Below are 27,241 nucleotides of genomic sequence, written 5' to 3'. Positions count from 1 at the left end.
TGGCATTACACGACAGGCTCTTCTCACTCTTTCCTGTGTCTCCCTCTCACAGACAGCGAGCGCACCTTCTTACACACGTCTCATACTGTCACGTCATACGTCACATACTGTCACGTCATACGTCACATACGTATACGTCCTCTCCCAGCAGAGAGCGAGGTAGCGGCAGGGCTAACGTTAGCTGTGATGCTAGCGCAGCCGCTAAGGTGCGCGCCTGCTCAAGCGTCCTCTGCGCACGGCAAATCTATGCCACGCACAAAATCAAATAAAAAAATAAGCGCATAACAATTTTCGACACACGGACACGGCAGACACAACAGTTTTCGTCATCCATCCATCCATCCATTTTCTACCGCTTATTCCCTTCGGGATCGCGGGGGGCGCTGGAGCCTATCTCAGCTACAATCGGGCGGAAGGCGGGGTACACCCTGGACAAGTCGCCACCTCATCGCAGGGCCAACACAGATAGACAGACAACATTCACACTCACATTCACACACTCGGGCCAATTTAGTGTTGCCAATCAACCTATCCCCAGGTCATTGTTCAAATATTGTGACGTCTGTCGAGACGCTTATCTCCATTCGGTGCCACACGTCCAGACTCCACAACCATCAAAATGGCAAAAATTTCCACATCAACACCGTATGAAAAAATTAGTGATTTTTTTTAGTTGTGATTTCCTTCTCTGCATGAAAGTTTAAAAGTAGCATATATTAATGCAGTATGAAGAAGAATGTTTTAATGTAGACATGCAAGCCTTGAAAGAACATTTTGAAAATCAAGACTACATTTCCTGCAAATGGGTGCATTTCTACCCTATATTTTAACTTTAGATTTATTCTTATATCAAACTCTTTTGGCTGTCTTTTTGACACTTACATCCGGCGCCCCCCTCCACACCCTGGATTATAAGTAATGTAAATAATTCAATGTGATTATCATGTGTGATGACTGTATTATGATGATAGTATATATCTGATAGTATATATCTGTATCATGAATCAATTTAAGTGGACCCTGTCTTAAACAAGTTGAAAAACTTATTCGGGTGTTACCATTTAGTGGTCAATTGTACGGAATATGTACTTCACTGTGCAACCTACTAATAAAAGTCTCAATCAATCAATCAAAACACATAGAATCATCATACTGCTGTGATTATATGCATCAAGTGTTCATTCAAGGCTAAGGCAAAATATCGAGATATATATTGTGTATCGCAATATGGCCTTAAAATATCGCAATATTAAAAAAAGGCCATATCGCCCAGCCCTAGTTCAATGATGCCATTTCTGTTTGTCATGTATAATTTTGTCTATTTTGTGTTTATCCTTGAATAAACAGGTCAGTTTCTTGTTACCAACCATTGTGTATTATTCAAACTCCCCTAATTCAGCTGGCTAGTTGTTATCAAGAGTACTAAAACCCTTTTCAACATGATTCTGACAACTAAGTAGGCTAAATAACTTTAAACTTTAATACATGCTCGGATAGGCCAGTATCGGTCAGTATCGGTATCGGATCGGAAATGCAAAAACAATATCGGTATCGGATCGGAAGTGCAAAAACCTGGATCGGGACATCCCTAGTGGGCACCACGCCACTCGATTCAGAATCAGTTCCCAATTCAAAATCAGTCTTTTTTAATAACATTGGGTGCCAGTTCTATAATTAACTACATTCCTCCATAAAATAGACAAACATCTCTGATACATTTCTATATTACTTCAAAGAAAATTGGTTTTGTTGAATAAAATTCTACCCAAACATTTAATAAATACAAATAAGGCAACAAGAGAAGTATCCAACACTTGTCTGTTCTAAAGTAAATGTGTACAGCAGATATAGATCATCTACATCAACAATATGATTTGTCTGAGTGGCTGGACAGGACAGATTGAAAAAATATTTTATATATAAAATACATTTTTAATTATTTTGAATCAATTAAGAATTGTTACAAAGAAGAATTGCGGTTCATTCAAAAATCTTTTTTTGGACACCCCTAGTACTTTCAGTGTTTCCCACACATTCATTTATTTGTGGCGGCCCGCCACGAAAGAATTACGTCCGCCACAAATGGATTTTTCGGCTTTTGACTCGCTCGACCGCTCATAAAAGCAATGGGACTGTCTGTGAATGTTGCTTGTAGTTACACCTCCGGTGCAGTAGGTGGCGGTGGCCTACTATGCATTGTAACTCCGCCAATAGCACTTAATTCACCTGGTGGGCCAGAAGAAGAAGAAGAGGGACGGACGGACGGGATCAAAATACTCGCCGGCTACTTTTCATAATGATGGCGCTTCCTACGTTTCTACCTCAAACGTCCAAAAGCTGCTGAAAGCCTTGATCCAGGATGCCATGGGGAAAAAAACTTAAATGGTTCCTTTTGGCAATAGTTAGCAGCTTGGTGGCTCATAGCCGGCTAACTAACGCTTGCTAGCGTGGTAGCATTGCTTCATTTTTACAGGTGTTATAGGTAGATAGGTTATAGCTGCATCGCTCGCGGCTCGTCATATATTTAACGTTAATCCGCGATTTCACCGAGCGTTTCACTGACGGTGAGCAGCCTGACGCTGCTTCATTAACACCGCCGCTGTTTGACTCGGGGGCCGGGGCAGACGCACGTAGTAACAGTCACCTGTTGCCATACCGACGAGCTAACGTGTCCAGGTTATAACCCTGTTGTCAATAAACACACGTGGACTGAAGCTAAATTGTCCACTGTCCACTGCAGCATGTGAATGCAATGAAAATAATAAAATCTGAGCCAACCAGCTGTTAAAATGTTGTCCAGGTTAATGTTTTGGCCATTAAAGGCCCTTCATTTCAAGATTTCAACTGTGATCGGGCTTTAAACAGGTGGCTGACCTGTTCAGATGGGTGTAACTGCTAATGGTCAAATAATGTGAAATAGCATTTGATTTTACATGTATGCAATGCCATTTAAATGTAATTATAGATAATAATTATAATAATAAATACTGTGTAGTGTTGTAAATAGTCAACGGGAAGAATTTTAGTAAGATATAAGCCATGAGCACTACACAGCCAGAAAAAAACCTTGGCAGGACAAGTAAAAATATTGGGGCAAGTAGATTTGAGAAGTCAGGCAAGTAGAAAAAAACCTTAACGTTGAACCCTGCATGTGTTGAGCTGCTGCCGCTTAAGGTTAGACGGCACTGTACATAGAGCGGTTCTGCTCGTTAGTTATAAATTCTAATGTTGGATGTTCACTCCTTCACACAGATGAGTATAGAAAAATATTTTCAACGGCCGAAAAGGGCTCGACTTGGAGAGGAGGTAGGCCTACAGTCCGGACCACAGGTGCGACCTGTTCAGCAGCAGCAGGAGGAGGAGGTTGACTGACTGGCAGGACATGACTGACTGGCAGGACATCTCTGCCTCTGTTTCACTTCATGTTCTGGTAAATAATATGGTTGTAGTAGTAGGCTAAAGTTAAATTATTTAGTATTCACTAATTAAAGGGGCAGAGCTTTAAGAGACATTTTAGCTTTTATATTTTATAAGATATATTTTTTGTAAGAACCACAATTAATAAATATATTTCAGTGAATCACTAATTGTTCAAATCTGTATATAAATATGTACATAAAATGTTGTAATTATATTCCAACTCCGCGTTCTTCTTGGTCATCGCCGCTGCCGCTGCCACCCCCCGCACTCCGACCACACCACCACAAATAGATGCCTGTCCTGTGGGAAACACTGACTTTTATACTTATTTCTCCATATTTCTGCACAGTAAGTCAGATATGTAACACTGGTGAGCAGTAGAGAATACGCAGTTATTTTTGGTCCACAACATATTTTGCTTTATTCATTATTGATGGATTTCTTGACACTTTATGTTGCATATTTTGTATGAGATTTCCAATTCATTTTGTCATCTATTATTACACCCACATTTAGGTTTCTTTTACTCTTTCAATGTCCGTCTATTTATGTTTGTGTTTGACTTTCTCTTCTGCTGTTACTGAATAGCATTCATTTAGTTTTATTGAGATTCAAATAGAGTCTATTTTTGTCAAACTATCTCCTAAATGTATTCATTTTGTCTGTTATTATTTGTATTAGCTGAGCAAAACGCAGACGTTGTTGTGTGTGTTTACCTGGCACAAGATGCTGTGATCTGAACCTTCACTCCCCATACTTGTCTTCTCCCCCGGGTTGTGGGGAAAAACATTCCACAATTCTCGCGGGTGGAGCAGCCCCATGCTGCACAACAGGGCATTTTTACCCCTCAAAAAACTATTGAGGAAGCGCCACAGATGAATAGTCAAAAGTGTAGTCAGGTGAGTGCCTTTTGACCAATCATTGAGGAGATTGCCTGAAACCGACTCTCTTTAGACCTGACTGTGGCTCAGACCTGTTGCCATAACAGCCCAACAAGGAACACACATAATCTAAGATAGAAATAATATATTGTAGACAAGCCAAGAGTGGACCTTTCTAAGTAGTATACTTATAATACAGTGTCTGTTTTACACTATCAGTTGTAAAAGGAAATCACCCATAAGTACTTTATGAGGATGAATCTCACCTTTATGGCTGTAAACATAATAGACTCACTATCTTCTCACATACTGTATACTAGGGATGTCCCGATCCAGGTTTTTGCACTTCCGATCCGATACCGATATGGTTTTTGCATTTCCGATCCGATACCGATACTGACCGATGCTGGCCTATTCGAGCATGTATTAAAGTTTAAAGTTATTTAGCCTACTTAGTTGTCAGAATCATGTTGAAAAGGGTTTTAGTACTCTTGATAACAACTAGCCAGCTGAATTAGGGGAGTTTGAATAATACACAATGGTTGGTAACAAGAAACTGACCTGTTTATTCAAGGATGAACACAAAATAGACAAAATTATACATGACAAACAGAAATGGCATCATTGAACTAGGGCTGGGCGATATGGCCTTTTTTTAATATTGCGATATTTTAAGGCCATATTGCGATACACAATATATATCTCGATATTTTGCCTTAGCCTTGAATGAACACTTGATGCATATAATCACAGCAGTATGATGATTCTATGTGTTTTGATTGATTGATTGAGACTTTTATTAGTAGGTTGCACAGTGAAGTACATATTCCGTACAATTGACCACTAAATGGTAACACCCGAATAAGTTTTTCAACTTGTTTAAGTCGGGGTCCACTTAAATTGATTCATGATACAGATATATACTATCAGATATATACTAACATCATAATACAGTCATCACACAAGATAATCACATTGAATTATTTACATTATTTATAATCCAGGGTGTGGAGGGGGGCGCCGGATGTAAGTGTCAAAAAGACAGCCAAAAGAGTTTGATATGAGAATAAATCTAAAGTTAAAATATAGGGTAGAAATGCACCCATTTGCAGGAAATGTAGTCTTGATTTTCAAAATGTTCTTTCAAGGCTTGCATGTCTACATTAAAACATTCTTCTTCATACTGCATTAATATATGCTACTTTTAAACTTTCATGCAGAGATTTTTTTTAAATGTCTCAAAAAAAAATTCAGTGTTGACAGCTAGATTTTTGTGGAGATGTTCCATAAATATTGATGTTAAAGATTTATTTTTTTGTGAATAAATGTTTGGAATTAAGTTCATGAATCCAGATGGATCTCTATTACAATCCCCAAAGAGGGCACTTTAAGTTGATGATTACTTCTATGTGTAGAAATCTTTATTTATAATTGAATCCCTTGTTTATTTTTCAACAAGTTTTTAGTTATTTTTATATCTTTTTTTTCCAAATAGTTAAAGAAAGACCACAACAAATGAGCAATATTTTACACTGTTATACAATTTAATAAATCAGAAACTGATGACATAGTGCTGTATTTTACTTCTTTATCTCTTTTTTTCTACCAAAAATGCTTTGTTTTGATTAGGGGGTACTTGAATTAAAAAAATGTTCACAGGGGGTACATCACTGAAAAAAGGTTGAGAACCACTGCCTTAGAGGGAGCTTTGCTCGCACGGCTGCGCTAGCATCACAGCTAACGTTAGCCATGCTGCTACCTCTCTGCTCGGGGAGGACGTATACGTATGTGACGTATGACGTGACAGTATGTGACGTGTGTAAGAAGGTGCGCTTGCTGTCTGTGAGAGGGAGACACAGGAAAGAGTGAGAAGAGCCTGTCGTGTAATGGCAGCAGCTAAAAGCAACTGCGTGAGACTCCACAGACGTGTGGATGTGTTGAAGGTGTGCTGGAAAATGCGGAACGGAAATTACGGAGCAGCAGAAAAGTGGAATGTATTATTTAAATCGGTGCGTTAGAAAACACGGACCGGAGTTTTTTTTTAAACTGGATCTGGATCGGCATTTTCCCATGACCTGGCCGATACGCAATTTTTGGCAAATATCGGCAGCCGATCCGATCCAAATATCGGATCGGGACATCCCTACTGTATACACACTGATGCAGTAACAGTGTCTTAACAACTTGTTTTGGCTGCATTTATATCCATCCATCTTCTTCCGCTTATCCGAGGTCGGGTCGCGGGGGAAGCAGCCTAAGCAGGGAAGCCCAGACTTCCCTCTCCCCAGCCACTTCGTCCAGCTCTTCCTGTGGGACCCCGAGGCGTTCCCAGGCCAGCCGGGAGACATAGTCTTCCCAACGTGTCCTGGGTCTTTCCCGCGGCCTCCTACCGGTCGGACGTGCCCTAAACACCTCCCTAGGGAGGCGTTCGGGTGGCATCCTGACCAGATGCCCGAACCACCTCATCTGGCTCCTCTCGATGTGGAGGAGCAGCGGCTTTACTTTGAGCTCCTCCCGGATGGCAGAGCTTCTCACCCTATCTCTAAGGGAGAGCCCCGCCACCCGGCAGAGGAAACTCATTTCGGCCGCTTGTACCTGCAATCTTGTCCTTTCGGTCATAACCCAAAGCTCATGACCATAGGTGAGGATGGGAACGTAGATCGACCGGTAAATTGAGAGCTTTGCCTTCCGGCTCAGCTCCTTCTTCACCACAACGGATCGATACAGCGTCCGCATTACTGAAGACGCCGCACCGATCCGCCTGTCGATCTCACGATCCACTCTTCCGTCACTTGTGAACAAGACTCCGAGGTACTTGAACTCCTCCACTTGGGGCAAGATCCCCTCCCCAACCCGGAGATGGCACTCCACCCTTTTCCGGGCGAGAACCATGGACTCGGACTTGGAGGTGCTGATTCTCATCCCAGTCGCTTCACACTCGGCTGCGAACCGATCCAGTGAGAGCTGAAGATCCTGGCCAGATGAAGCCATCAGGACCACATCATCTGCAAAAAGCAGAGACCTAATCCTGCAGCCACCAAACCAGATCCCCTCAACGCCTTGACTGCGCCTAGAAATTCTGTCCATAAAAGTTATGAACAGAATCGGTGACAAAGGGCAGCCTTGGCGGAGTCCAACCCTCACTGGAAACGTGTCCGACTTACTGCCGGCAATGCGGACCAAGCTCTGGCACTGAGCATACAGGGAGCGGACTGCCACAATCAGACAGTCCGATACCCCATACTCTCTGAGCACTCCCCACAGGACTTCCCGAGGGACACGGTCGAATGCCTTCTCCAAGTCCACAAAACACATGTAGACTGGTTGGGCAAACTCCCATGCACCCTCAAGGACCCTGCCGAGAGTATAGAGCTGGTCCACAGTTCCACGACCAGGACGAAAACCACACTGTTCCTCCTGAATCCGAGGTTCGACTATCCGGCGTAGCCTCCTCTCCAGTACACCTGAATAGACCTTACCGGGAAGGCTGAGGAGTGTGATCCCACGATAGTTAGAACACACCCTCCGGTTCCCCTTCTTAAAGAGAGGAACCACCACCCCGGTGCATTTATATAACACACAAATACATATACTTGTATCCTATTTTCCATTTATGAATTTTAGTGAAAAGGGATGAAAACTATGTGATTCTAATATTGTATTAAAACTACTGTGATCCTTCATCTAGTTGAAGCAGGGACTCCTTGGATTGGAAACGATCACATCGAGAGGAACCTGGTGTTGGTGGAGAATGTGGCGTTCTCTGAAGGCCTCTCCCCGGATGCCATCTCCGTGATGCTGGAGTTTGCCATGAGCCCTCGAATGCGTAAGTTGTGTTGGGCAATGTTGTGATTTGAGAACTCTGTTCAACAACAATCTCATCCTCTCTTTGCGTTGTGTAGGGTCGAGTATGCGCTCCCGGGTGCTCAAGTGTCTGATCCCTGCTACGGTGGTGCCTCAGGAGGCCGTTGTTCGAGCCATAGCTTGGCTGGGTGTCTCTAAAATAGCCACAAGTTCGCAGGTGAGTGCAAGACATTTCATTGTGCGCTGCATTTGATCTAATGAAAGCTTGCCTCTATTAGGGATGGTACAATTGACCGGTTTTACTATTAACTGTTAGGGCTGTGAATCTTTGAGCACCACATGACTCCATGTGATTATTGGGGTAACGATTCCATTCAGAATCCATTCTCCATTCCAAACAATCCTCGGTTCAAAATCAATACTTTTTAATACCATTGGGTGCCTTTCACGATGAACTACATTATTCCGTAAAATACATAAACAGCTCTGATTAATGCATACCTGCCAACTACTCCGGTTTTCCCGTAATTAGTACGGTTTTCATCAACCTATTCCGGGTTACGGTTGCAGTGATAAAAAATACGGTTTTTCATTAATTAAAAAATTTTTTTTTTTTTAAAGTTTTATTCACGAAATCGCGTAACAACAATGACAATCGACACTGCTTCCCGTAACTTCCTATCGAGCCATTCCGAATGCCATGCGCGAGGCTATTTATAGCACCGCTGCCAAGCACGAGGAACCAGTTGCCATTGTTTCCAAACGAGCGAGCGATCATGGAATCAGCCGGAGAAAAATCGCAAACGAGTCTTAAACCGAAAAGAAAACTGCAGTCATTCCGTGAAGAATATTCAAAAGCCTATCCGGGAATAATTATCCGTTCCAAAAAGGGTGAAAACTACGCGAATTGCACCTTGTGCAGACAAGATTTTTCGATCGGACACGGAGGAATTAGCGATGTAAAAGACCACGTTGGGACAAAAAAACACAAGTCTAATGCCGTTGCTAGCGATACAAGTGGAAAACTTTCAACGTTTTTCGTCGCCCAAACAGATTCTTTGGATGTGATAAATGCTGAAGTTTTATTTATGATGCTATTGAATTACATTTTAATGAAGTAAACTTATCATAAAGTTACCATATCATTTTTGCAGTATGATCAATCTGATAGAATAAATTTGGATTTTAGCCACAAAAAGGTAATGACACCAATGTTATCTATTGGAATTGTTTAGTACTGTTATACTGTTAAAAGTGTTCATACTATTTATGCTTTCAAGTCCAAGTTGAAGAAATCTTGTTAAATGTTGACAGCATAACTACCAAAATACAGAAGTATGTCCTTAATATTTTTGCAGTGCTATTTCTGTTGAAAAGTTCAAATGATTACATTAGAGATGTGATGTGCCACTTTTCAAGTGTCTGATGGCTTAAATTAATTTTCATTAATTTTTCATATTTTGAATTCTTTTGAAAGGCTTACAAAAAAACTACATTTGAATTGTAATACCATGCTATTGACAGGACTATTAATTTTAATGAAGTTAGCTTACCATGTTTACAGTATGATAATTGTGATAGAAATGTGAATTTTAGGCACAGAACATTTTTTTACAATTGAACAAGGCAGTAGATTATACAAGCTTGGACAGAAAGTTAATAATGACACCAATTTTTTTTTTAATGGAATTGTTTAGTACTGTTTTACCATTTGTTTACTGTAAAAAGTGTTTATACTTTCAATTAACAAATTGAAGTCTTGTGAAAGGTTGACAGGATAACTGGCATTAACTGTCAAAATAATCTCAAACTATTGAAGTTAGCTTACAGAATAAACATGTCAATCAACCCATATGATTTTTGCTGTAATATTTTTGTTTTGAAAAGTCACTGTGACTGATAGAAAAGTGATGGTTTTAGCAACATTTTAACCTGTCTGAATGCTAATAATCATTTTGCGTCGGGCCCCACTGAACCCCCCACCAGGACTTTGTCCTGGACCTACCAGGGCCTGCGGCCCCTGGACCCTGGCTACTAGGTTTTTCTGATTTAAAAAGTTGGCAGGTATGTTAATGTCTTCATTACTTCAAAGAAAACTGGTTTTGTTCGATGACATTCTACCCCAAAATTTAGTAAAGGAGCTAAACAGGGCAGATTTTTTTTCAAAAAAATGTTTTAATCTATTAAGAATTGTTACACATAATTGTGCTTAAAAAGGTCAGTTATTTAATCCCAGAGGCTCCACTATTCCGTGTGTTTCAGTCCTCCTCACTCGCTACAAATGGGCATTATGCTGGTACGTTACTTTTGGCACAACCCGCACGGAAATGACAACTATGTTACACGTTATACGCCCCTATGGAGAGACATGCTAGTGAAAGTAAACACCTTTCCACTTGACTTTGCTCTATAATGAAGTGCTGATCATCCTGTAGATTTAGTCTCAAATCCTCAATTGTGTCATTGTGACATGTGGATGGATTTATATGCCATAACAAAGATCTAAAGCAGGGGTCCCCAAACTATGGCCCGCCCACTTCCAAAATACGGCCTGCAGGAAGTCCCAAGTTAAACAGAAAAATGTGTTTTTATTATTATTATTTTTTTTTTAAATGTGTGCTTTCTAATACATGTTCTACCATGTGTTACTCTCGGGGTCTCCTAGCCTCACAGGCAAATCATATTGTCTGAAGATGCATTTTCCCCATCGATAACGTGACATCATGGCGTCGTGGGGAAGTGCAGGACAGGGCGCCGAAACAAGCATGCTAGTTAGTTCGCATCATCTAGCTAGCTTACTTGTCGCTCTCTGAGCCACAATGTTGACGGCTTTCTACATTGCTGCTAATCATATTTGGGTGATTACACTGTAGTTGTAGAGTATTGAGAAGGTATATTCTTGACATGACTGATGTAAACAGAGGTCACAACACAGGAAGTATATTACCCCATGGGGCGTGGCTTTAGGAGAAAGTTGCCAGCCTTTTCTGACTTTGAATGCATGTCAAATAATTTGATATGATGTTTTATTGGGTACATGAGTAACATTTTCCTCCACCAGATCGATCAATAAATAGTAGGGGTGAAACGGTACACAAAAAATTCGGTTCGGCACGTACTTCGGTTTAGAGGTCACGGTTCGGTTCATTTTCTGTACAGTAAGAAAACAACAAAATATAAATTTTTTAGTTATTTATTTACCAAATTTGTAAACAATGGCATAACATACATATACACACAGGGTCCATTGCCAGGGTTAATGTGGTCAACATATATCAAATAAAAACTAAATAAGATAAGGCTCAGAATGGTTTTTTAACAAAACCTTTCTACATATAAAGTGCTTTTTTTGATTAATTGATTGAGACTTTTATTAGTAGATTGCACAGTACAGTACACATTCCGTACAATTGACCACTAAATGGTAACACCCCAATAAGTTTTTCCACTTGTTTAAGTCGGGGTCCACGTTAATCAACATTAAACTGCCTCAAGTTGCTCAGATTAAATAAAATGACAAAACTTTTCTTCTACATATAAAAAGTGCAACATTAAACAGTTTCAAGTCAACTCAGCCTCAGATTAACTTTTCTTCCCCCCCCCCAGCCTGGCTAACTTGGCAGTGAGAGGATATATGGGCTTATTGTTCTTCCACCATAGAAATGGCTCAAAATCTAGTTTCTAATGCAATATGGTCTTAAATCTGCTGCTATAAAAACATTTGTTATTGCTTTAGCCCTGTGTTGCACCTTTCCTGCTACCGGCTCCCAGACCGTAGTCGAGGAGCGCAGGGGAGACACTCCTCCAGGGCCGATGTATTCTCGGGGGAAACACCTTTCACTCGACCCAGCAGTGGGTCTCCACAGCTCTGGACTCCAGGGTAAATGACGAGTGCGGCGATTAGTTGCAAATCGTGGCTTTATTAAGGTCTTGCACACAGCCAATCCAACAAAACACTAGCCACTCCCCGCACTTAGCTCACCTCTCTCGCCCACACACTCACATACGTCACTCACCTCACATGCTGTCACATATTAAAGGGCCACACACACACATACGCTACTCTCATAACACCTGCCGGACCGGCCGAGGAGGGGCTGCTTGAATGCGGTGGTGACGCTTCAAATGGGTTAGCATGTTTGACGTGTTGTCAGCAGCAGCTGCTGAACAATGTCGGCAAACCTTCGTCCTCCATTGTTGTATCACACCGCGCAGCCAAATTGTTCCCAAACGGGAGATCTTAACGAGGCAGGAGGGTCTTCCAGCTCTGGCTTTTACATGTTGTCCTAGGCCGGTCGCTGTTAGCATGCCGTGTGTTGTGCCTCGGTGTGCATTGTTTACACAACGTGCGGTACGCTACTTAATATGTCTGGGTTGAAACTCTTTCGGCACACCTCCGAACCGAAACCCCGTACCGAAACGGTTCAATACAAATACATACCTGCCAACTACTCCGGTTTTCCCGTAATTAGTACGGTTTTCATCAACCTATTCCGGGTTACGGTTGCAGTGATAAAAAATACGGTTTTTCATTAATTAAAAAAAAATATTTTTTTAAAATGCGCGAGGCTATTTATAGCACCGCTGCCAAGCACGAGGCACCAGTTGCCATTGTTTCCAAACGAGCGAACGATCATGGAATCAGCCGGAGAAAAATCGCAAACGAGTCTTAAACCGAAAAGAAAACTGCAGTCATTCCGTAAAGAATATTCAAAAGCCTATCCGGGAATAATTATCCGTTCCAAAAAGGGTGAAAACTACGCGAATTGCACCTTGTGCAGACAAGATTTTTCGATCGGACACGGAGGAAATAGCGATGTAAAAGACCACGTTGGGACAAAAAAACACAAGTCTAATGCCGTTGCTAGCGATACAAGTGGAAAACTTTCAACGTTTTTCGGATTTTAGCCACAAAAAGGTAATGACACCAATGTTATCTATTGGAATTGTTTAGTACTGTTATACTGTTAAAAGTGTTTATACTATTTATGCTTTTAAGTCCAAGTTGAAGAAATCTTGTTAAATGTTGACAGCATAACTACCAAAATACAGAAGTATGTCCTTAATATTTTTGCAGTGCTATTTCTGTTGAAAAGTTCAAATGATTACATTAGAGATGTGATGTGCCACTTTTCAAGTGTCTGATGGCTTAAATTAATTTTCATGAATTTTTCATATTTTGAATTCTTTTGAAAGGCTTACAAAAAAACTACATTTGAATTGTAATTCCATGCTATTGACAGGACTATTGATTTTAATGAAGTTAGCTTACCATGTTTACAGTATGATCATTGTGATAGAAATGTGAATTTTAAGCACAGAATATTTTTTACAATTGAACAAGGCAGTAGATTATACAAGCTTGGACAGAAAGTTAATAATGACACCAATTTTTTTTTTTATGGAATTGTTTAGTACTGTTTTACCATTTGTTTACTGTAAAAAGTGTTTATACTGTTTATACTTTCAATTAACAAATTGAAGTCTTGTGAAAGGTTGACAGGATAACTGGCATTAACTGTCAAAATAATTTCAAACTATTGAAGTTAGCTTACAGAATAAACATGTCAATCAACCCATATGATTTTTGCTGTAATATTTTTGTTTTGAAAAGTCACTGTGACTGATAGAAAAGTGATGGTTTTAGCAACATTTTAACCTGTCTGAATGCTAATAATCATTTTGCGTCGGGGGGCGAAGCCTGAACCCCCCACCAGGACTTTGTCCTGGACCTACCGGGGCCTGTGGCCCCTGGACCCTGGCTACTAGGTTTTTCTGATTTCAAAAGTTGGCAGGTATGCAAATACACGTACCGTTAAACCCCTAATAAATAGTCTTTATTAATACTTCATTATTTTCTACTGTTGTATTATTTGATTACTGACTGTTATTTCTGAAGGTAATAAATAATCTCTAAGAATACAATGATATTATTAGAAGAAAACCAGACACTTGTACAAACGCTCTAATAGAGGCAGAGTACTCTCTGCAGTTGAATAAATCACAGCAACAGGAAGGTTTAAATAGGCTTGGCTGCAATTTTCAGGTTTTTTTCATCAAGTGGGTGTTGACCATGTTCGACATGATGGATGCAAAGGATCAACTGAGAGCCGTCTATGGCTTCATCTTCAACTTTGTGACGGATGAAAGTCTGGTACGTGTCCTGCCACTTCTGTGTTGGCCCGCCAATAACTGCCCAGTGACTTAGTGTCCTCATGTTGTTTCAGTGCCCCTTCATCTGCCACCTCTTGTACCTCCTGACCACCAAGCAAAGCGGTGAGTTATTGTCAGCTCTTTCTTTTAAGCTCTACTGACTTTTTGCTTTGGTTTGTAGTGCGCGTATATCGAGTCCGAAAGCTACTGCAGCTGCAGTCCAAACTAGTAAGTGTATATATTATCCCTCTGTGTTGTTGCTTTGTGTGGCACTCTTAGAAGATCATGTTGTTTTGTTTTGGCAGGGAAGACAGCCCTTCCTCTTACACCTGCTCTCTCTTTACAAAGTCTTTTGTCCTGAGCTGGTGACGCTCTCCATTCCATCCAGAATGAGGGTTTGTACATATTAAACTCATTTGGTGCTATGTTGGCATACATTTGCATTTCATTAGACACAATCGGACATATATTTTAAATTGAAATACTATTGATTACTAGGGATGTCCCGATCCAGGTTTTTGCACTTCCGATCCGATACCGATATTGTTTTTGCATTTCCGATCCGATACCGATACCGACCGATACTGGCCTATCCGAGCATGTATTAAAGTTTAAAGTTATTTAGCCTACTTAGTTGTCAGAATCATGTTGAAAAGGGTTTTAGTACTCTTGATAACAACTAGCCAGCTGAATTAGGGGAGTTTGAATAATACACAATGGTTGGTAACAAGAAACTGACCTGTTTATTCAAGGATAAACACAAAATAGACAAAATTATACATTACAAACAGAAATGGCATCATTGAACTAGGGCTGGGCGATATGGCCTTTTTTTAATATTGCGATATTTTAAGGCCATATTGCGATACACAATATATATCTCGATATTTTGCCTTAGCCTTGAATGAACACTTGATGCATATAATCACAGCAGTATGATGATTCTATGTGTTTTGATTGATTGATTGAGACTTTTATTAGTAGGTTGCACAGTGAAGTACATATTCCGTACAATTGACCACTAAATGGTAACACCCCAATAAGTTTTTCAACTTGTTTAAGACGGGGTCCACTTAAATTGATTCATGATACAGATATATAGGTCAAAGCCAGTAAATTAGAATATTTTGAAAAACTTGATTTATTTCAGTAATTGCATTCAAAAGGTGTAACTTGTACATTATATTTATTCATTGCACACAGACTGATGCATTCAAATGTTTATTTCATTTAATTTTGATGATTTGAAGTGGCAACAAATGAAAATCCAAAATTCCGTGTGTCACAAAATTAGAATATTACTTAAGGCTAATACAAAAAAGGGATTTTTAGAAATGTTGGCCAACTGAAAAGTATGAAAATGAAAAATATGAGCATGTACAATACTCAATACTTGGTTGGAGCTCCTTTTGCCTCAATTACTGCGTTAATGCGGCGTGGCATGGTGTCGATGAGTTTCTGGCACTGCTCAGGTGTTATGAGAGCCCAGGTTGCTCTGATAGTGGCCTTCAACTCTTCTGCGTTTTTGGGTCTGGCATTCTGCATCTTCCTTTTCACAATACCCCACAGATTTTCTATGGGGCTAAGGTCAGGGGAGTTGGCGGGCCAATTTAGAACAGAAATACCATGGTCCGTAAACCAGGCACGGGTAGATTTTGCGCTGTGTGCAGGCGCCAAGACCTGTTGGAACTTGAAATCTCCATCTCCATAGAGCAGGTCAGCAGCAGGAAGCATGAAGTGCTCTAAAACTTGCTGGTAGACGGCTGCGTTGACCCTGGATCTCAGGAAACAGAGTGGACCGACACCAGCAGATGACATGGCACCCCAAACCATCACTGATGGTGGAAACTTTACACTAGACTTCAGGCAACGTGGATCCTGTGCCTCTCCTGTCTTCCTCCAGACACTGGGACCTCGATTTCCAAAGGAAATGCAAAATTTGCATGGTTGGGTGATGGTTTGGGGTGCTATGTCATCTGCTGGTGTCGGTCCACTCTGTTTCCTGAGATCCAGGGTCAACGCAGCCGTCTACCAGCAAGTTTTAGAGCACTTCATGCTTCCTGCTGCTGACCTGCTCTATGGAGATGGAGATTTCAAGTTCCAACAGGACTTGGCGCCTGCACACAGCGCAAAATCTACCCGTGCCTGGTTTACGGACCATGGTATTTCTGTTCTAAATTGGCCCGCCAACTCCCCTGACCTTAGCCCCATAGAAAATCTGTGGGGTATTGTGAAAAGGAAGATGCAGAATGCCAGACCCAAAAACGCAGAAGAGTTGAAGGCCACTATCAGAGCAACCTGGGCTCTCATAACACCTGAGCAGTGCCAGAAACTCATCGACTCCATGCCACGCCGCATTAACGCAGTAATTGAGGCAAAAGGAGCTCCAACCAAGTATTGAGTATTGTACATGCTCATATTTTTCATTTTCATACTTTTCAGTTGGCCAACATTTCTAAAAATCCCTTTTTTGTATTAGCCTTACACAATATTCTAATTTTGTGACACACGGAATTTTGGATTTTCATTTGTTGCCACTTCAAATCATCAAAATTAAATGAAATAAACATTTGAATGCATCAGTCTGTGTGCAATGAATAAATATAATGTACAAGTTACACCTTTTGAATGCAATTACTGAAATAAATCAAGTTTTTCAAAATATTCTAATTTACTGGCTTTTACCTGTATATATTCTTTCTCATGTTTCCTGGTCAGCCTGTTGATTCATTTAGATATTGCTGCCACCTAGCTGCAGACGTGTGTATTGTTCAAGCATTGCTAGAAACACTAACACCATAGGTCTTTCACAGCCCCTCCATGTTGTCCCCCGGAGATTATCATCCTCTCCTGTAGCAAAAATGTTTTTTTTGTAGTTCTTCGTCACCATTTTTTGATAACCCTAACCGTTTATATTGTGCAGGTTTAGCTCATAGTTATGTGACTTGCACAAACAAAGTCCTTGCTGTGGTCATTTCCAGGGTGGCTTCAGGAATCACGCCTTGCCATGGAAATCTGCGCTGACTTTTGTCCAGAAGAGGAGCGGCATGCTAGTTGCCCCCGGCAATGGTCTGACCCCCACAATTAAGGATCAGCCCATCTCAAGAAAAAGGGTAATGAAAATTGAAGCTGGATGATTATGGCAAAAATGTTTTACAATTGTTTTGACTGATATTGAAATCATCATTAATAACATGATTATTTATTAAGTTGAAAAGATGAGTATTTACTGCATAACAAAAACTCAACTTTAAACGGATATAAATGAATAATAATGAATAAACAACAAGTAAAATTAAAGCTGCAAGCAGCATTGGTCGGGCCCGCGTATTTGGCAGGTGCTAGTCCTAACTGTCCCAATACTTTTGTCCAGTGATAGTCATAAGTGTCCCAATACTTTTGTCTACTTTTAGTCTGAAGTGTCCCAAGACTTTTGTCTAGTGTACCTACCTTGTCTGCATTGTGTGGGCACGTTGGTGCTTCCTGCTTTTAAGCAGCCATCTTAAAAAAACAGCAGCGCAGCAGCATCAGCGCAGCGGGTCTTTGAAGGGTCATAAAATCAAAACCAGAGCAGGTATTAAAAAGCTGTTCTGTTATTTTATACACAAGGGTTTAATCTCTCTCCTGTGTTAGTTTGAAGCCGAAACGACAAACGCGCTCAGAGGATATAGATTTTGAAGGAAGGTGACCGGTTTTTACAAAAATGTTGTTTTGAAGGGGGAATAGCAAACTTCCTGTAGATTTTTGCTGGGGGGTGTCAATTTATGAAATGTAGGTCTAAGTGAGACCTACGAAGAGGTTTTTGTTTCATGTCTCTCCGACCTTCCCAGTGGGAGTTACAGGCAGTTTTGTCAGTTTTTTCATCCGAGGAGCAGTTTTTTGTGCGTTTCATTAAAAAATTGCGCTAGAGCACAATTTTGAGATTTGGGGTTAGGTTTTTTTATTAGATCGCAATTTCTGCCAGTCCTGATGTGTGCGTTCAATTTGGTGAGTTTTGAAGCGTGTTAAGGGGGTCAAATTACAGCTCAAAAAGGCAAAAGTGACTGTTTTTAGTACTTTTTTGTTTGCATAAGGACTCCCACAGGGAGTCCTTATGCAATGGGCCATGCGGGCCCTAATAATAATAATTAAGTAGAGTAACAATAGCAATAGAAAATAGAAAAAAAAACATCTCATTTTTTTATTTCACTTTTTACCTTTTTACTCATTTTACCTCCGTAGAGTTTGTGGTTTTGTATGTCATAAATGTAATTTAATAAATGTAAAAATCCTCACATATTAAAGCAATACATCTGTAGACAATTTTGACCAGTATTTTAGGTGAAAGCATATTCATTTTGAAAATGCATTAATGAGTGTTTTAAGTACATTATGCTTGCTAATTGTACTTTTTTGAAAGTCTTATTTTGGATGTTGTGCACACAATGTTATTGTGAAGGGGGGAAGTGTGCTGCTGTTCTGAGCTTGACGAGTAAGGAGTCAACTTGAGGCTGTTAAAAGAAAAGAGGGTGAGCCTCTCATGTTGCGACTGCTGTTTGTACATTGATCTTACATGGATGTCGTTCACAACATCATGTATGTTTCAGCGGTCCTGGACACATTATTTCCCCAAACAAATGTTCAATGACACTATTTCACCCACATTCATGTCTCTTTCCCTGATATTCTGCGTTTTATCTGCGGATTCCGTTTTATTGGCTATTCTGCTATTCCATCCGTGATTACGAGAATGCAGAAATCATATGCCTTACTTTTTTGCTGAGTTTAGTGGTTATTGATGAGGCATGCTAGAGCTGTGTCAAATAAAAAGTAGTAACCATGGTGAGATCCCAAACTTTTGGGAGACGTGGTCTTGTTTCAACTGAAACGATCACTCCTCCGTTTTACTGTTACAAGCTCCGGTTTTTGCATTCCCATTAATTGTTTTTAAGGCTGCAGCTAACGATTATTTTTCTATAGATTATTTTTTCGATTAATCGGTTAATCTATAGATTATTTTTTTCGATTAATCTATAGATTATTTTTCCTTTTACCGATTTTAAAAAAAATTTAAAATAAAGATGAAAAAATAAATGTAGGCCAGTTTTTTCAAAAGGCATGGCTTTTATTTACAAAAAAAAAAAAGTATGGCCACTTAGTCAACATTGACAACAACATGACAAAATATTCTGTAACAATGTAAACATTTAAAACTTTTAACATTTAACAAAATTAAAAGTAGCTTATTTGCTTTTTAATGTGCAAATATAAAAGTAAACATCCAGTGCAAATCTTAATATTCTGCAATAGTATAAGCATTTCAAAAGTAAAAGTATTGCTTATTTTGCTTTAAAATGTGCAAAAATAAAGATAAACATCCAATACAAAAAAGTGCAAAACGAAAATAATCTGTAACAATGTAAACATTTCAACAAAAGTAAAAGTATTGCTTATTTGCTAAAATGTGCAAAAATAAAGATAAACATCCAATACAAAAAAGTGCAAAACAAAATATTCTGTAACAACAGTGTAAACATTTCAACAAAAGTAAAAGTATTGCTTATTTTGCTTAATAACACAACAATGATAGTATGATTAAAGTGAAAGTTAATTGTTCGTTTGTACATAGTATATGTAACCGTTAATGTTGTAAAAGGTATTTGCACAACTAATTAACGTTAGCGTTTGTGACATGTCTTATGCCGTGGGGTTCTTTCAGGACCAACCGACTGAATGCCAGACGGCTTTGCCAGGTTTACAATCTTCTAATTTTACACAAAGTATTTTCTCTTCCAACTCTTTTCTCTTTCTTTCCTCGCTTTTCAGCTCCTCTTCCTCGCTCGCTCGTCGTCCTCTGTCTCTGTCTCTCTCGCTCCACGTCAGCTTCACTCTGGTTCCTTCCAGTCTCTCTTCCCTCTCTCTCTGCTGCTCCCCTTTTCTTCAGCGAGAGGAGATTGGATGATCGTGCCCAGGTGCGCGATCCCGGCGCGCCCCACCTCGCCGCTCGCTCGCCGGCCCCGCCTCTCCACAGCGTTAAAGAGGAGCGCGTCTTTGTAAACACTGAACAGGCACGCCAAACGCACCTCTCAGAGCGAAACGGTGCTTTAGTTTATGAATTTACAACGTAGATACAAATGACACATTCATGTTTTTGTGTAATGATGACAACGTATACTCACGCGGACGATTGACTTGTTGATGGTGATGGCAAGAACGCTGTCGGTTTTCTTTTCAAATGTTCGTTCATAGCCGTTGTGCTGCTATGATAGGCCATTTCCGCTCGACACAGTGTGCATACAACATTATTAGGCCGTTTATTGAAATATTCCCACACTTTTGATGACTTTTGGCGTGCTTTTTTCCCCTCGCTCGCACCGTCTGCTTTGCGATCCGCCATGACAGTAGTGTGGCGTAAATATGCGACGCATCGACGCACAAAAATGGCGTCGACGTATTTACGTAACCGATGACGTCGACGCGTCGTTTCAGCCTTAATTGTTTTCTTCAATTATAATATCTTTATGATCCCGAGAAGCCATAATGGAAATTGAAATGTTTTGAATTGTCCAACCGTAATGAAGATGATGGAAGCTGTCATGTCAAGAAGTATTTTAATTTACAGCAAGAAGTGTTTGATCCTCATCCTTTCAATTGTGCTTTCAGAAACATTGCCACCTGGAAATACCTGCGCTAAGTTGTGCACCCCAGAAGGACTCTCAGACAGAGTGGTCGGCCTCTGGCAGGAAGTTGGTCCCCCTGGTGCATGTCCGCTCCTTTCAGCAGCTTTTGGAGAATATTCACCACATAGAGGTAACATACCTGCCAACTACTCCGGTTTTCCCGTAATTAGTACGGTTTTCATCAACCTATTCTGGGTTACGGTTGCAGCGATAAAAAATACGGTTTTTCATTAATTAAAAAAAAATATTTTTTTTAAATGCGCGAGGCTATTTATAGCACCGCTGCCAAGCACGAGGCACCTGTTGCCATTGTTTCCAAACGAGCGAACGATCATGGAATCAGCCGGAGGAAAATCGCAAACGAGTCTTAAACCGAAAAGAAAACTGCAGTCATTCCGTGAAGAATATTCAAAAGCCTATCCGGGAATAATTATCCGTTCCAAAAAGGGTGAAAACTACGCGAATTGCACCTTGTGCAGACAAGATTTTTCGATCGGACACGGAGGAAATAGCGATGTAAAAGACCACGTTGGGACAAAAAAACACAAGTCTAATGCCGTTGCTAGCGATACAAGTGGAAAACTTTCAACGTTTTTTCGGATTTTAGCCACAAAAAGGTAATGGCACCAATGTTATCTATTGGAATTGTTTAGTACTGTTATACTGTTAAAAGTGTTTATACTATTTATGCTTTCAAGTCCAAGTTGAAGAAATCTTGTTAAATGTTGACAGCATAACTACCAAAATACAGAAGTATGTCCTTAATATTTTTGCAGTGCTATTTCTGTTGAAAAGTTAAAATGATTACATTAGAGATGTGATGTGCCACTTTTCAAGTGTCTGATGGCTGAAATTAATTTTCATAAATTTTTCATATTTTGAATTCTTTTGAAAGGCTTACAAAAAAACTACATTTGAATTGTAATTCCATGCTATTGACAGGACTATTAATTTTAATGAAGTTAGCTTACCATGTTTACAGTATGATAATTGTGATAGAAATGTGAATTTTAGGCACAGAATATTTTATACAATTGAACAAGGCAGTAGATTATACAAGCTTGGACAGAAAGTTAATAATGACACCAATTTTTTTTTTAATGGAATTGTTTAGTACTGTTTTACCATTTGTTTACTGTAAAAAGTGTTTATACTGTTTATACTTTCAATTAACAAATTGAAGTCTTGTGAAAGGTTGACAGGATAACTGGCATTAACTGTCAAAATAATTTCAAACTATTGAAGTTAGCTTACAGAATAAACATGTCAATCAACCCATATGATTTTTGCTGTAATATTTTTGTTTTGAAAAGTCACTGTGACTGATAGAAAAGTGATGGTTTTAGCAACATTTTAACCTGTCTGAATGCTAATAATCATTTTGCGTCGGGGGGCGAAGCCTGAACCCCCCACCAGGACTTTGTCCTGGACCTACCGGGGCCTGCGGCCCCTGGACCCTGGCTACTAGGTTTTTCTGATTTCAAAAGTTGGCAGGTATGAGGTAATCCAACGGCTCATTTTTTAAACATTTGTAGCAAAGCCTCTTTTTTTGTCAAAGCTGTCAACCGTGAAAAGGGTTCATCTAGCTAGGGGCGGGTCAGAACTTGCAGCTTGTTTTGGTCTGAATGAATGTGGGCGGCACAGCTTTGGATGCATCGTCGAGTGCAGATCCACTGAGCTTTCAGCAGAAGTTGATGAACCCAACCGAGACCATACATACACACTCATATATATATATATATACATATATATATATATATATATATATATATATATATATATATATATATATAGTGTATATATATATATTTACATGTGTTTTGTTATCAAGTGTAATTTAGAATTTTTTTTGTTGCATGGGCGTTTTTTATAATGTTCACAAAGTTCAGAGTGCAGGTTATGTGTGACTATGTCTGGGTTTTTCTTTTTGCCCCATGGCTAGGAAAGGTTGTTTGCATAGGGTCATATAAGTAAATTCGCGCATACCTTTCTTTACAACAGTGCTTCTCAAATATTTTTTGTTGCGTAATAAGAAAATAGTTTGCTTCCCCTCTTTCTCCACCATGACTATAAATAGTACAATTTTTAAATAAAATTGTTCTAACTATACACATACAGTACCTCTGCATAACATTGTAAGTTTATTAATATTAAAGGAAACAACACACTGGTCTTTTATCGTGGTTACAGTGAACTTCATTATATTCTGCTACAGCATAAAAACATGTTCCCCGAGGTCACACCCTGGCATCACACCACGCCCCCCCCCAAATATTTCAGAAGGACTGAGTGTAATTAAAGCACATTGACCTGTATTACCCATGTTGTCCGCAAGACGACAACTTCAAAATTGTCAGACTGTCAAAATGAAAGCAATTTCCCTGTGGGTAAGTTGACATCTCACTGGCTAAGTAGGGCCGTTGTTTGGACACCTCTGTTCTATTGTACAACATGTATAAATAACAAAAATATGCTAATATAGTCTTTAGGGATGTACAAATAAACAGTATTACGGTATGTATAATTCACGGTAATGATGACTGCTGTAAAACTCCACGGTTAGAATGACATTTTTTAATAAAAAAACGGAAAACCATGATAGATATTTGCTCTTTGATAAACTCACGGACTGACTGGTGTCAGTTCGCTAGCTTTAATGCTAACATGAAAACAAGAGAAATTAAAGCTGCAAGCAGCATTGGTCGGGCCCGCGTATTTGGCAGGTGCTAGTCCTAAGTGTCCCAATACTTTTGTCTACTTTTAGTCTGAAGTGTCCCAAGACTTTTGTCTAGTGTACCTACCTTGTCTGCATTGTGTGGGCATGTTGGTGCTGCCTGCTTTTGAGCAGCCATCTTAAAAAAACAGCAGCGCAGCAGCATCAGTGCAGCGGGTCTTTGAAGGGTCATAAAATCGAAACCGGAGCAGGTATTAAAAAGCTGTTCTATACTTTTATACACAAGGGTTCAATCTCTCTCCTGTGTTAGTTTGAAGCCTAAACGACAAACGCGCTCAGAGGAGATAGATTTTGAAGGAAGGTGACCGGTTTTTACAAAAATGTTGTTTAGAAGGGGGAATAGCAAACTTCCTGTTGATTTTTGCTGGGGGTTGTAAATTTATGAAATGTAGGTCTAAGTGAGACCTACATTGAGGTTTTTGTTTCATGTCTCTCCGACCTTCTCAGTGGGAGTTACAGGCAGTTTAGTCATTTTTTTCATCCGAGGAGCAGTTTTTTCTCCGTTTTATTAAAAAATTGCTCTAGAGCGCAATTTTTAAATTTGGGGTTAGGTTTTTTTATTAGATCGCAATTTCTCTTAGTCCTGATGTGTGTGTGTTCAGTTTGGTGAGTTTTGAAGCATGTTAAGAGGGTCAAATTAGAGCTCAAAGAGGCAAAAGTGACTGATTTTACTAAAATTTAGTGTTGAAGGGGGAATAGCAAACTTCCTGTAGATTTTTGGCCGAGGAAATAAATTAATAAAATTTAGGTCTAAGTGAGACCTACATAGAGGTCTTTGTTTCATGTCTCTACGACATTCGTACTGGGAGTTAGAAAAAGTTTACTTTGTAGGGGGCGCTAGAGTGCAATTTTGAGTTTTGGGGTTTGGTATTTTTACCAAAGAGTTTTGTTCGAGTTTATTTATGTGTGCGTCAAATTTGGTGAGTTTTGAAGCATGTTAAGGGGGTCAAAGTACAGCGCAAAGCTGCGGAACAATAATAAAGAATAATAATAAAACCTTACAAATACAATAGGTCCTTATGTCCCATTGCATAAGGACTCCCTTTGGGAGTCCTTTTGCAATGGGCCATTGCGGGCCCTAATAACAAAAATATGCTAATATAGTCTTTAGGGATGTACAAATAAACAGTATTATGTATAATTCACAGTAATGATGACTGCTGTAAAACTCCACGGTTAGAATGACATTTTTTCATAAAAAAACGGAAAACCATGATAGATATTTGCTCTTTGATAAACTCACGGACTGACTGGTGTCAGCTCGCTAGCTTTAATGCTAACATGAAAACAAGAGAAATTAAAGCTGCAAGCAGCATTGGTCGGGCCCGCGTATTTGGCAGGTGCTAGTCCTAAGTGTCCTAATACTTTTGTCTACTTTTAGTCTGAAGTGTCCCAAGACTTTTGTCTAGTGTACCTACCTTGTCTGCATTGTGTGGGCATGTTGGTGCTGCCTGCTTTTGAGCAGCCATCTTAAAAAAACAGCAGCACAGCAGCATCAGTGCAGCGGGTCTTTGAAGGGTCATAAAATCAAAACCGGAGCAGGTATTAAAAAGCTGTTCTATACTTTTATACACAAGGCTTCAATCTCTCTCCTGTGTTAGTTTGAAGCCTAAACGACAAATGCGCTCAGAGGAGATAGATTTTGAAGGAAGGTGACCGGTTTTTACAAAAATGTTGTTTTGAAGGGGGAATAGCAAACTTCCTGTTGATTTTTGCTGGGGGTTGTCAATTTATGAAATGTAGGTCTAAGTGAGACCTACATTGAAGTTTTTGTTTCATGTCTCTGCGACCTTCCCAGTGGGAGTTACAGGCAGTTTTGTCATTTTTTTCTTCCGAGGAGCAGTTTTTTCTCCGTTTTATTAAAAAATTGCTCTAGAGCGCAATTTTTAAATTTGGGGTTAGGTTTTTTTATTAGATCGCAATTTCTGCTAGTCCTGATGTGTGTGTTCAGTTCGGTGAGTTTTGAAGCATGTTAAGGGGGTCAAATTACAGCTCAAAGAGGCAAAAGTGACTGTTTTTAGTACTTTTTTGTCTTGAAGGGGGAATTGCCAACTTCCTGTTGATTTTAGCCCAAGGATATACAATTATGAAAACTAGGTCTAAGTCAGACCTACATAGAGGATTTTGTTTCATGTCTTTCCGACCTTCCTAGTAGGAGTTACAGGCAGTCTGTTTTATTTTTTTCCTAGGGGGCGCTAGAGAGCAATTTTGAGTTTTGGGGTTTTTTTTTTTTTATTAAAAGGCAATTTTCGCAGGTCCTGATGTGTGGGTCAAATATGGTGAGTTTTGAAGCATGTTAAGTGGGTCAAATTAGTGCTCAAAGAGGCGGCAGAAGAATAAGAAAGAAAGAATAAAACCTTACAAATTCAATAGGTCCTTATGTCCCATTGCATAAGGACTCCCACAGGGAGTCCTTATGCAATGGGCCATGCGGGCCCTAATTAACGTCTTCCCATATTTAGGAACAACACACCCCAATTTAAACTTAAATACTCACATTACTGTCTGGGCAATGAAGCTATACGATTGAACCTGCAAGCTGTGCTCTTTTACAACAAAGTCACCATTCTATACTCAGAAGAATACGAGACAGCTATGTTTTTATGGTGCGTTCAAGGACCGCTGAACAGAGTAGGACGCCACAATATCCGCCAGAAATATAAGACAATTTAGAAATAAAATCTTAAAGTGCTACAGTACAAAGCAATATTTAAATCAATAAAAGCTTAGCTATCTAACCAAATTAAATACTTGGAACACTATTAGTGAAACATAACAAACATGGAACATGCAAAATAGTGGGTTTTCTGACCATGTGTCTTTTAGTTATTTAAAAGAAATGACTCAGTCAAAAGATGATAGTGTGTATAAGTACTTTTGTTTTTGTCCTGTCCAATCATATAGTGGATGTAGATGCCCATATTTGCTGTCCAGATGCACTTCACAAAAGAGAAGTGTGGGATACTTCCCTTGTTGCCTTATTTGTATCTGCTTTTATTAAATGGATTTATATTATTCTTTTGCGTACTTTTTGAGCACGTTCAACATTACCACAAAAGTAATTGTAAGTGTGATCATTTTAGTCACAATAATAGTGATATGAAATTTAAAAAAATATATTTTATTTATTTTACATCCCTAATAGCCTTATTTACTCTAAAGAGTTTGCTCACCTGAAAGATTCCTTCAAAAGGGTTGCACAGTAAAACATTTAAAACTATGATTCCTTAAAATAGCACCAGGTAGCCCAACTTAATGTGGATGCACAGCTTGGCAGAACACCCAAACATCAAAAGCAATCTTTTCAAGGCCTCTCATTTCAAAAAGTTGATTTTTTTCACGTTTGTTCCTCATAAACACGCTCTAGGGGCAAATATTACCGTTAAAACATCCTTAAATAGTACATTTTGCTTTCAGGGCTATCTTTAACTTGAACCTTTTTATAGTTCATTTAACTATATGCAATACCTGCTCATAACCACACGGTGGTGCTCTGCCTCCATTGTTGTGTTCTGCCAACTTCTTGTTTCCCCTACTCAGAATCAGAATCAGAAATACTTTATTAATCCCCGAGGGGAAATTAAAATGTT

The 27,241-nt window shown here is 39.5% G+C and overlaps 1 protein-coding gene across 1 annotated transcript in view; it reads left to right on the top strand.

Moving 5' to 3' along the window:
- The window catches only part of cenpi (centromere protein I), a 55,461-nt gene that overhangs the window by 4,319 nt on the left and 23,901 nt on the right, over positions 1-27,241 (top strand). The window contains exons 2-9 of the mRNA XM_061930305.2: positions 7,990-8,127; positions 8,204-8,322; positions 14,152-14,259; positions 14,333-14,381; positions 14,440-14,486; positions 14,564-14,653; positions 17,240-17,371; positions 20,901-21,047. Of these exons, the coding sequence (XP_061786289.2) occupies positions 7,990-8,127; positions 8,204-8,322; positions 14,152-14,259; positions 14,333-14,381; positions 14,440-14,486; positions 14,564-14,653; positions 17,240-17,371; positions 20,901-21,047 (830 nt within the window). The remainder of the gene's footprint in view (positions 1-7,989; positions 8,128-8,203; positions 8,323-14,151; positions 14,260-14,332; positions 14,382-14,439; positions 14,487-14,563; positions 14,654-17,239; positions 17,372-20,900; positions 21,048-27,241) is intronic.

This window comes from Nerophis lumbriciformis, linkage group LG36 (genome assembly GCF_033978685.3).
Source record: "Nerophis lumbriciformis linkage group LG36, RoL_Nlum_v2.1, whole genome shotgun sequence".
In the NCBI taxonomy this organism is placed as follows: Eukaryota; Metazoa; Chordata; class Actinopteri; order Syngnathiformes; family Syngnathidae; genus Nerophis; species Nerophis lumbriciformis.
This window is presented reverse-complemented; position numbering and strand designations above follow the sequence as displayed.